This window comes from Austrofundulus limnaeus, unplaced genomic scaffold, assembly GCF_001266775.1.
Source record: "Austrofundulus limnaeus strain Quisiro unplaced genomic scaffold, Austrofundulus_limnaeus-1.0 Scaffold25, whole genome shotgun sequence".
Lineage (NCBI taxonomy): Eukaryota > Metazoa > Chordata > Actinopteri > Cyprinodontiformes > Rivulidae > Austrofundulus > Austrofundulus limnaeus.
This window is the reverse complement of record NW_013952427.1, coordinates 734,095-745,566: the sequence shown is the minus strand read 5'-3', so window position 1 is coordinate 745,566 and position 11,472 is coordinate 734,095. Positions and strand designations below refer to the sequence as shown.

The 11,472-nt window shown below is 39.4% G+C and overlaps 1 protein-coding gene across 2 annotated transcripts in view; it reads left to right on the top strand.

Moving 5' to 3' along the window:
- Positions 1-11,472, top strand: part of LOC106514980 (myelin protein zero-like protein 2) — a 34,668-nt gene that overhangs the window by 18,398 nt on the left and 4,798 nt on the right. For both annotated transcript variants that reach the window (XM_014004534.1, XM_014004533.1), the window contains 2 exons: positions 10,022-10,191; positions 10,578-10,788. In XM_014004534.1, the coding sequence (XP_013859988.1) occupies positions 10,022-10,191; positions 10,578-10,788 (381 nt within the window). The remainder of the gene's footprint in view (positions 1-10,021; positions 10,192-10,577; positions 10,789-11,472) is intronic.

Below are 11,472 nucleotides of genomic sequence, written 5' to 3'. Positions count from 1 at the left end.
CTGTTGCCTTTAAACAATATGGTATTGCACCATAGTTTTATAATATTTAAACTCAGTAGTTCAGTGATTACAATGTTAATATGATTATATTTTTATGTTTTACTGTAATACTGTCTTTATGTTGTCCTATTGCTGTAATATATTGTACCTAAGTGTCAGTAATTGCATTGGCAAGGTAAACCTTTTCTGTATACATACAATCCAATCCCTGGGATTGTCCTCTGCTACATCTCCTATAGTCTCACGATGAGCACTGTGGGCTTTCATYCAGGAGATCAGGGTTCAAATCCAGCTACTGCAACTTTAACAAAAATCTCTTCAAACTTCATATTGTCACACAATTACCTTAATCACAAACACCTGCTGACATGACAGGCACAAGCTGGTTTAGAAAACACATTTGAACTTGGTCAAAGCTCATTCTGCAAGTCCAATGCTCCTGCATACTTTGTCCTACAGCTGCCATTGTAATTTCTATCTGTAAATGTCCTGTGTCAAATGATTGCTATGCCTTTTGGTACCTATACAGCTTGTAGGTTTTGAAATATTAATGTTTAAACTTTATTCCAAATTCAAATAATGGGAGTCAATGGGGCCTTGTAATGTTCCAATACTGCCCCCAGCTGTACTCATCTTGGAACTGCACCATAGTTTTTTAACATTTTACCTCAATGGTTCAGTGTTTACACTACTAATATGATTGTACTTTCATGTTTTCCTATAAAATTGTCTTAATACTGCTCTACTGCGTTCATGTTATGCAGTTTAGTGTCAATAATTGTATTGGCAATGTGGCCTCTTTCTGCACACATACAAACCAACCCCTGGCACCATACTCTGCCGCAGCTCCAATGGTCTTATGGTCTAGGCCATGGGCTTTCATGTGAGAGATCAGAGTTCAATCCCTGCTATGAACAAACACTTTCATTTAAACCACATATTTTCAGATTATATTGTCACACCATTACACTCAATGGTTCAGTGTTTACAATTATAATATGATTTTATTATCATGCTTTACTATAAAATTGACTCAATACTGCCCTATTGTTGTAATATTATGCAGTTTAGTGTCAATAATTGTATTGGCAATGTGGCCTCTTTCTGCACACATACAAACCAACCCCTGACACCACCTTCTTCCATAGCTCCACTGGCCTAATGGTCTATGTCATGGACTTGCATGTGGGAGGTCAGGGTTCAAAACCCAGCTAATGCAATGTTAACAAAAAAACCTCCAACTTCATATTTTCTCTCAAGTTCCTTAATTAAAAACACCTGCTGAGGTGACAGGCACAAGCTGGTTTAGAAAACATATTTGAACTTGGTCAAAGTTCATTCTGCATGTCCGATGCTGCAGGCAAAGCCATGCTACATGGCAATGCACACTTGTTTTCACATCATAAAAACCCATGTCTAGTTCTCTACTGTCTTTCAGTAAATGACTCAAAATCGGCTCTCCTAATGTCTTCACTCTTGTAATGGCCTCACCAATTAGTGCCTGTAATGGGCGATTAAATGATGATTGTGTAGCTTCAGCCGCCGGGAAAAATTAGTAAGCAAAGTGCTGTTTGTCACTTTGAAAGTATTGTCGTTGTGCTTTCAGAAAGGCCCAATTAACCTAAACTTATAATAAGTTCAACTCGCATCAAAGAACAGCACAGTTGAAAGCATTGTGTGTGTTTTGTTGTTGTTGTTGTTGTTGTACAAAGATGATTAGTGTGCGTATTTAAAACGATGTACTGTAAATAGACTGGAAGTACTGAGGGCTTGATGACCTGCTTTCTGTTTTGATAGTTGAGGCACGGTGAATCTTTTCTTTGATTTGGTTGGGGGGGAATGAACTTTCATTACATCGTTGCTAATCAGTCTCAAGCTCTTTAATCCCTGTAATAAGGGAGCAGAAACTGACACGTTTAACTTTAAAATATGACCTCTCAGTAGCAGAAGATGTATCAGAGATTGGACTCATTATTTTATATGTCAACATGTTTCAGCTGCAGGTGTAGCTAAAGTTATGCTAATGATTTTGTGAGTCTGCGACTGCAACGCACTGAGCTGAAGATCGATCACTGAGCTCTCATGTCAACATTTAACCAGTTTTGGCCAGAACAGGTAAGATAAAGTCTGCTTAGTTGTAAAAGGAGACAACATTTTGCTTTTTTTTCTGTTGGAACATCTGTAACACACACAGCTTTTTGGAATTTTTACATACATTACAGTATTTAGCTTATACATTCTAATAATATGTGACCCATCATATCAAAATGAGGATTAAGTCAAATTTGGTCAAAATGACCTAATTGCATTTTCAGATTCATGGCTTTAAAAGCTACATTTTGATACCTGGATCATTCTGATATCATAATTAAATCCATATATGACTTAATTTGTCTTGTTGGTTACAATAATGCATTTCTGTTTGGTCTGAATCCTAATTTTATGTAAATTTATTGAGTAATTTTTGATGTCAATATAAAGAGGAAACCTCAAATATTATTTATATATTAAGATTTCCCAGTTGGAAAGAAACCAAAACATTGCTAACTTACAGGGAAAAATTCAAAAATTTAAGGAATTTTCCCTTAACATTAAGTTTTTTTTTTTTTTTGTTGCTACTGCTATAAAATGTTTCAATTTTTTTTAGGATTATATTTCAGACTGTTCATTGAAATGGTATATTGATAAGGCATTAATTCATTACATTTTGACAAAATGCAAAATTTGAACACGTTTAAATCAAAACCCTTTATCTGCCCATTTCTCCACATCCCACTTTTGGACTTAATCCTCGTTTCGATGTGATGGGTCACATATATTTTGTTGTATTACATACATTTAATTTTGTATTTTTTACATAGTCATACTTTACTTAGGGCTATATTAGCCAATATCTATGGAAATTTATGACACAAGAATTTGCAATCAGTCTGCACTCTACTTGTCTTATACAGTCACCTCCAAAGGTATTGGAACAGCAAGTCAAATTCTGTACTTTGACTTGTACACTGAAGACATTTGGGTTTAAGACCACAGCATATTTAGGTGAGCAAAACTATTGGATCATGTGACTGACAAGTGTTTCCTTTTGGCCAGGTATTGCCTTTAAAGTTGATTATTCAAACATTAAATAGCGCTGCATGACTAGTCTATGTTTTGGCCTGGGATTAAACGTATAATATAAGTGTCCTGATGCATCTCATTAATCCAGGTAGAAAAAATCAAAAAGAAAAAATAAGTAGGTCCTCTGGATGGGTCCTTCTTTAGAGAAATGTTTRGTCTCTCCTCCAAGAGACTTCTTCAGTCTGATGAGTTTCAGGTGAACCCAGCCTTAAAAGCACTGCCTCTACATGGTGGACAAATAGGTCAGTCACATGCAAAAGAGGGCCATCGCTTAACAATTGGCTTGATTAGCTGTATTGTTCATAGATGGTCATGCGCCCCATCACCTGACTTATTGGTTTGGATGCTGTGGTTCTTAGGTGTCGTGTCATGTGTATCTAGTGAATGCAGGCGGGGTTCAATGTCCCCTTGTTTTTGTCTTTTTTCCCCTCTTTGTGTTGGTATCGTTGGGGCCGTGATTCACACCTTTTGCTCACAGGGGGCTGAGTCATACTTGCAAAAACAATGTTGTAGGAGGAGGACAACTGGACATGAAGGCCTCCACCTCTGTTTAATGGTGGATGGTTTTTCTTCACAAAGATGGCTTCCTTTACTCCTCTCTCAAACCAACGTTCCTCTCTATCAAGGATGAGTATGAGTATGTATGTATGTATGTATGTATGTATGAGTATGTATGTACAAGTGTCGCCTTTTACATAAGATGATCTTAGTTAGTGTAGATTCCTCCATGTCATGGTGATTATCCTGATTATTAAACCAGGAAAATAAAAGCTAGACAGCATACTGATACACACAAAGACTTGGTTTGAAGTCAAGTTTATTTGCTAGTTGAACCTCTTTTTCTCTGTAACTGAATATCAACTCTTCTGTTTTTTCCCCCTAATAACTGAAACTTACAGTCGCTATAAACAAATATCAATTTTTGACATCACATAATTTAAGAAATGCTCTCAATTGTTGCAGTGGAATTCAATCTACGTACAATYCAAAGAGTGAAACATTGCTGTGGTTAGATCAAGGTTATCAACGAAGCTTTTATGTTTCAGAACAAAGTGTCGGACGTGATGGGCCTTTCATTCAGCTGAACTGAGCAGCTTTTTCTTCCTCTGTTCCACTYAGCCCTTTTCAGTTCTTGATTAAACTTTAAAATAGGGTGCACAGGATCTCTTCTAGGTGCTTTAAACTCAAGACACACATGCGCACCCACCTGCTGTCGAGTCAGGGAGGGAGTCATTATGGGCTGGACAGACAAAGCCAGCGCTGATGCTATCTGCCTAATGAACATCCTAAACACAGGCAGCTTAATCCACTGACTTCAATGTCTCCTCACTCACAGCCAGGTCGAAAAATGAAGTGAGAGACGGCAGAGCGAAAGAGGCCGGTTTATCCAAACTAGCATTTTTAAAGATGGACGTTTCTTTGCTTGAGTTGCTCATTTTGTTCATTCTGCTCCCATGTTTTGCTGGTCTCATTTAAAACACATTAGGCAGCTAAAGCGCTGCTGTGAGCCTTGTGATGACTGAGTGGCCCGTCTGGTAAATGACGTAAGGAAGCCGATCTCTGTCCTACAGGAAACTCTCTTCAGACTGATAAGATGCTGAAATTGCTGCTGAAGGAACAAAGCCACCACTAACATTCTCTCCTCAAGTTCTGAGTAAACGCTCAAGGTGATTGCCAGAAGAACAGTATGACTCAGTGTTTCTTTTTCCCTGGAGATGTCACTTCTGTGCCTTGCATTGTACTTTTCTCTCTGGCGCCTAACTTTTACTTTTTAAATGACACAAATGAGCATAAAGAATCAAATGTCATTCATATTTTTACCCTGACACTGCTGACAGACACAACTTTGTTTTCAAAGTTTTGCCATTAACTAGTAGAGTTTACCCTGTTCGTCTGTTAGCTGTCTATATTAACCAACATAAAGGGCACTTTTATGTGAGAGTCATCCTCAACAGATTCTCTGAGCACAATCATATCTGGTAAAATCAAGAAGGGGGTCTCTGTATTCACAAGGTAGGAGTTTATTGTTTTGTTGGAGGAGTTTGTCCAAGACATGATTGATCTGTTTGACTTTTGTGGACCTGGTTTGGTGATTGGTTGGATTGGGTTTGAAGAAGCTTGGCACAGCTGTGAGTGTCTTGGTTGAAATGGCTAGGAAATACCTATATTATTTGTATTTAAATAATAATTTTAATCATAACTTGAAACAGGAAGGTCCTACCTGCACGAAATTTGAACGCAGTACATGTGGTGAGACGCGTAATAATTTGGCTTGGTCAAAAACAGCCCTAACCAACATGTAAAAAGACTGTTATGTATGAATTTGAATTAATATTAGTCAAGACTTGAGAAAGGAAGGTGTTTGCCACATGAAATATGAAGTCAATTTTTATCTTTGCTTGTTCACAATTCATGTTGCCCCACAAGACAAGTCAATCTGACCAATCACGGTTTTGCCAAGCTCCGCCCACACCCAACCTTTTGTATTCTTTATTAGATTAAGTGTATTAGTTATTATAAATAGATTTTTACTCTTTTTTTTCTATTTGAATCGAATCTAATGGGATCAATGAATATAATTTTTGTTCTGACTGACTTGAAATAAATAATCAGTCAATCAATCAATCAATCAATCAATCAATCAATCAATCAATCAATCAATCAATCAATCAATCAATCAATCAATCAATCAATCAATCAATAAAACCTCTATCTATTATCCAAACTCCACCAATCACGTTTAGGACAAACTCCGCCCACAAGAAACTCACCTTATGCACTGCAGAGACCCTACTTGACAAAATCAAACAATATTGCATCAAACTGTGCATAATATCATTTACAAGCTTTGATCATTTCGGCTATATCTTCATTCATTTTGATTATAAATAGATTTTAGTTTAAAACCCTGTCATGAAAGGCAGCGGGCAACAAGCATTCCTTCAAGAAATGTTAGCTCTTTAATTCCTTCAGCAGACTGGTAAATGGTAAATGGTACTGAACTTATTGAGCGCTTTTCAAGTCACTCCGGACCCCAAAGCGCTTTAATCTAACAGACATTCACCCATTCACACTCACATTCACACACTGAGGATGGCAAACTACACTGTAGCCACAGCTGCCCTGGGGCACACTYACAGAGGTGGGGCTGTCATGCATCGGCGCCACCATACCCTCTGACCACCATCAGTAGGCAAGGTGGGTGAAGTGTCTTGCCCAAGGACACAACAACTGAGATGATTTTAGACAGTTTTATCCAAATCCTTTCGAGTGAAAAAATAAAAATAAAAATTCAGTACAAAACACAATGCTGTTTTTAAGTGTTCAGTAGTGAATTTAAATGAAAAGAACAGGTGCACAAGTGCAAAGCAAATGAGGCTTGGCCATGATGAAGTGTTAGAGATGTCAACAGAGGGGTTCTCTTCAAATAATAGTTCTTCAAGAGGTACCTAAGGTAAAGTGGAACCAACCGGCTCTGACTGGAGTTTTGTCACTCATTTTACAGCATAAAACAGAAGAAACAAAACCAATGAAATAAGACAGTCACTAAAATACTAATATCAACTTTCTTCTATAAAATCCATTATTAATTTACGAATACTTTGTGATAATCTAAGCTGCCAATACCCTTATCAAGACAGGAATATTAAGATTCAGAGCAGGATGTAAGCCTCAAACAAAAACGTCACCGTGAAAAACCTGTATTTCACACTGAAATTAAAATCCTTAACTGTGAATGGCAGAAGCCTCTGGTTGTCCCACGTACACGTTTATGTGTCTACAATATTTCATGTAGGCGATAAGTCAGGTTAAAAAGACCTTTCACATCCAGCTATGAGGAGAAAATACTGAGCTCAGACACAAAGGGAGTGTTTGAATGTGCTCACGCTGCACTCAGAGGGGATTTGAGATACAGGGTGAAAGAAGACAAAAAGGCCTATATTCTTGATTTATGAACTGTATGGGAAGTTTTAAAATTGGTGGAAGTAAGAAGAGTTGTATCAATTTTAGGAAGTTCAGACAGCTCAGAAGTCAGTGTATATTTGTCAAACTGCTGGGTTATGTTCAGGGCCGGCCCTAGCAAATTTGATGTCCTAGGTAAGATTTCAGGTGCCCCCTGTTGTGCATCTTTCTAAATGTCACTAAAAATTTACACACATTCACATACACAAATGAATAGTTTTGTCTTTAATTTTTTAAATCTTTAGAAACCAGGTTGTTCTTTTAAAATAGCTACACCATATGTTGTTAAAGTGTATCTTAACCCCCTGTGAAAAGATAACTCGCCCCAAGGTGAAKTTTGAAAAATGCATCAAAGTGGGTAGGGGAGGGGGTGTTGGTAGGGGAGAGGGGGTTAGGGAGCGGAGGTGTGGCCAGGACGAGAGAACGTGACAGCTAGCATTAACATAATTGATGCTACATGGAGAGTGACCACAGTATCGCAGATAGTTACATCTCTGAACGGTCTGAGGTGGAGGATTTTTCARCCCCTCCTCACCAGAGGCAGAGAGAGACTTGGTCAAGTCAGCTCAGTCTGAGACTGACTCATGTTGGCTCCCTCAATCAGGACATGAAGCTCCAGCAGCCTCGGCTGAGCTGTCCGCCTCACACKACACCAGCACCGGACAGAGGAGGTGGAGCGCTCCACGACAGCCTGACATAAAAAAAAATAAAAGCATACAGCTGCAGCTGCTCACAAGATCGCTAGTTTAAATCAMGAKTAAAAGTGTTGGGTCTTGTTTGACTGAAGTTCGGTCCGTTAGGGCTGCAGCTGCGCCMCTGTGTTTCTGCCTTTTTTTCCCCTCCTCCCCTCCTGCTGTGCAAGACGTACTGCTGGTGTGTGTGTGTGTGTGCGTGCGTGTGTGCGCGCACGTGTGTGTGTGTGTGGGGGTAGAGAGAAACAGAGACAGAGGGAGAGAGAGAGAGACAGAAAGAGAGAGYGAGAGAGCAGCACAGCAGTCAGCTCTCCCCACCCGAGGCTGAAGGTCAACAGACGATCATGCTAAGCTTGCTAACTGTTCCACCCTCTGACTGCTGCAGGGGCGTGTCTTAGAGAGAGGCTTTTATACCAGAACACAGCCACTGTAACGAAACCGTGGAGAAGACACGTCACCGTGGAGAGCTGTTAACCAATATGCAAATTAGCCTGCAGTACCACTGCTCTACCCATATGAGCAGCAAAAASACGTTTTTAGACCAAATATTACAGATTTGATCAAATACGCACAAAAACATCAAAATTAGCACAGAAACAGTACTATATAATATTTTAGACACATTCTAGACTGTCAGTCTAGAACTAAAAAAGTTAATTTTGGGGTAAGTTYCTCTTTAATATGTCATGTTGACGTGTAGTTGTGGAGTGAAGCAGTTCTAGGAGGTTCCAGGGTACTACTCCTCAGGAGAATTTTGTAAAAATATTTTCTCAAAGCTATGCTTTTTCAGTCATTTGAAAAGCATTTTATGAAATTATTAGGATTAATAAAACAACATAAAACCATATTTTATGAAGGCAGTTTACTGAAAACCAGACTTTAACTTAAACTTGATCTGAGATCATAACTGAAACTTATCTTTGTTTTGTTTTCTATTTAAATAAACACCAGTAGTTAGTCTTCACTGCATCATATGATACTTTTATCAGAAAACATCTTCTGCACCATATAACAACTGATGTAGTAGCAAAGCAGACTGAGAAACCCACAGAACAAGTTAACTTCATCAACCTGAGTAATGAGGGATTATTCTGCAGATTAAATCAACTAAACTCTGATACAAAATTCTTAAATATATTTTTTGATCTCCCATTGGTGGCGCCCCCCCAGATGGACAGTACTCCCAGCATTTGCCTACACTGCCTATGCTAAACTTGTAATGTTAATGTGAAAACTTTTTGCAGTTATTTGCAAACTCTCTTGACACTGTACAATAATACTGCTAGTAAAAGTCCCATCAGGCTGTCCCTGATCAAACTGCAAGATGGACTTTTTGTATAGATTTTTAATGGCATAAATAATGGTGTATAGGGAGCCACAATGAATCAGACATTGTGACAGAGTTTGAAGAATAAAACTGAAATGGCAGTCAGGCTGGTTCAGTGTTTATACATTAGTCCCATAATGAGCAGATTATGAACTGAGATAGCTTTGAATGATGAGACAAAAATCTGTGAAGGAACTGCYTCTCATTCGCATCTAATCGGTTTCGACATGCTCGCTCAGAAGATTTTAAAAAGCCACAAGTGATTTCTCCTTTCAATCTGCTGTGTCTGTGACATTCAGAAATACAATCAGGTTTTTTATTGTTTGACAGAGCTCTCTACACGTGGAAAGACTTGCCTTGTGTTTGTGCCATAGCTTTGCAGATTGTTGGGCCTATTCTCTGCTCCTGGGCATTGACTTTAATAAGGCTAGACATGGCTTTCACTATTCTTGGAGCATATACTGCTCTGTCTATAAATAGCCCCGATGATTTTAACCAGACACGGCTCACATAAACCCCTTCTGAGCCTCACATACACACACTCTCAGCGGGCTGCTATAGAAAGCTGTCGGATCTCCCTTCATAAATAAAACTGTAATCTGGAAGGGGGGAGGTGTGATGGTAAAGCTCACTATATCTTCCTGACTGGCCGACAGGGGTGAAATGATGTGTTTCTGGGATTCGTGCACGGTGTGTATGTGCTGCAGTAAAACACGTGTGTGCGGGTGCTAACTCAATCTTAGGAAGCGTCATCCATCTCTATACGAACGGGTAAAGTTGTCACCAGTCTCCCTCTGCGCGCTCATTTACAGTTGGTGATTTTCTTGCAGCAGCACCTGGTAGTTAGGGTCACAGAGTGCACTGCAGACACTCAGGGAGCTGTTTATCAGATGAAGATAAACCTTTCTCATTCCAGGTGTGCTGCAGGTCAGCGGGATGCGTGTTTACACATCTGGGAACATCGAGGCGGTCAACGGAACCGATGTCCGCCTGAAGTGCACATTTCAGAGCTCGGCAACGATCAACCCCAACGTCGTCATCATCTCCTGGACCTTCAGACCTCTTAAAGGAGACAGAGAGGACTCAGTACGTTTCTGTGTGTCTCTGTGCGTGTGTGTGTGTGTGTGTGTGAGAGAGTAGTTAAATCAAACCTCAAATCCTGCTGGCTGTCAGGGAGCATCCACCCCCTCAGCCAGCTGAGAGAGATGCTGGTGAGTCATGAGGCTCCCAGTGGAGCATCCAAGACAGCTTGTGTTTTTTTTTCTTACTGTTCTGTGTGCATATTGAGAGGAGACAGAATTAAAATGAAGCAGATGCAGTAAGTCAGGTTTGGTAGCTTCTAGCTCCACAATATATTCAAATAATCATTTCCTCCTTTGCAGCAGGAGCCTTAGTTTGATAACTTAAAAAAAATGTTGTAATCTAACAAAACTTTGCGATTGCMTCAACCAAATGCCCAACTCTCCTTGCAGCTGTTCCACTACCAGCAGAAACCATATCCACCCACGGAGGGCATTTTTAGGAAGAGAGTCCATTGGGCCGGGGATGTCATGGGTGGTGATGCCTCCATTATAATTCAAGAGGTCAAGTTCGCCTACAACGGCACCTACATCTGTCAAGTGAAGAACCCCCCAGACGTCCATGGCCAAGTTGGAAGGATTGAACTCCGCGTTGTTCTATCAGGTAAAACGAGGGGCTTTCTTACTATGTTTCCTAGCTGTTCTCATGTTTCATCAAAGAACATATTCAAATGAGAAACATTCTCATATTGATTGATTGATTGATAATGCCTTTATTGTCATTGTACGGAGAACAATGAAATTACATTTAAGAACATCCATTCAAGAAGACACACATGGCAAAAACATGGGGAAACACGTGATCAGGTAATGTGGCAACCAGCAGGGGTCGCGCTACCTTTATAAAGAAAAACGAAAAACCCACAGACGGTTAGATGAGGAAAAAACAAAACAAAACATCATATTATATCAACAAAATATGATACACTATGGTGTTTATYAAAAATCTTCAACAAGCAAGAACACATTTATTAGCCAGAGGKGTAATATTGGTGTTGAATTGTTCATTCTGTGCAGCTCCACATGGACCTTAAGGGGATCAGATTAGATGGTGTGAGAGGGGGGAGAGGTGGGGGTAGGATCCTCCTTTAGGATAAGATTTTTGTTGGAGCTTTAACATATRTTATTAAAACCAATAGTACACATATTAATTAAATGTGACCCATCATATCGAAATGAGGATTAAGTCAAATTTGGTCAAAATGACCTAATTACATTTTCATGTTCCTGGCTTTAAAAGCTACATTTTTATACCTGGATCATTCTGATATCAAAACCTGAACCAGAG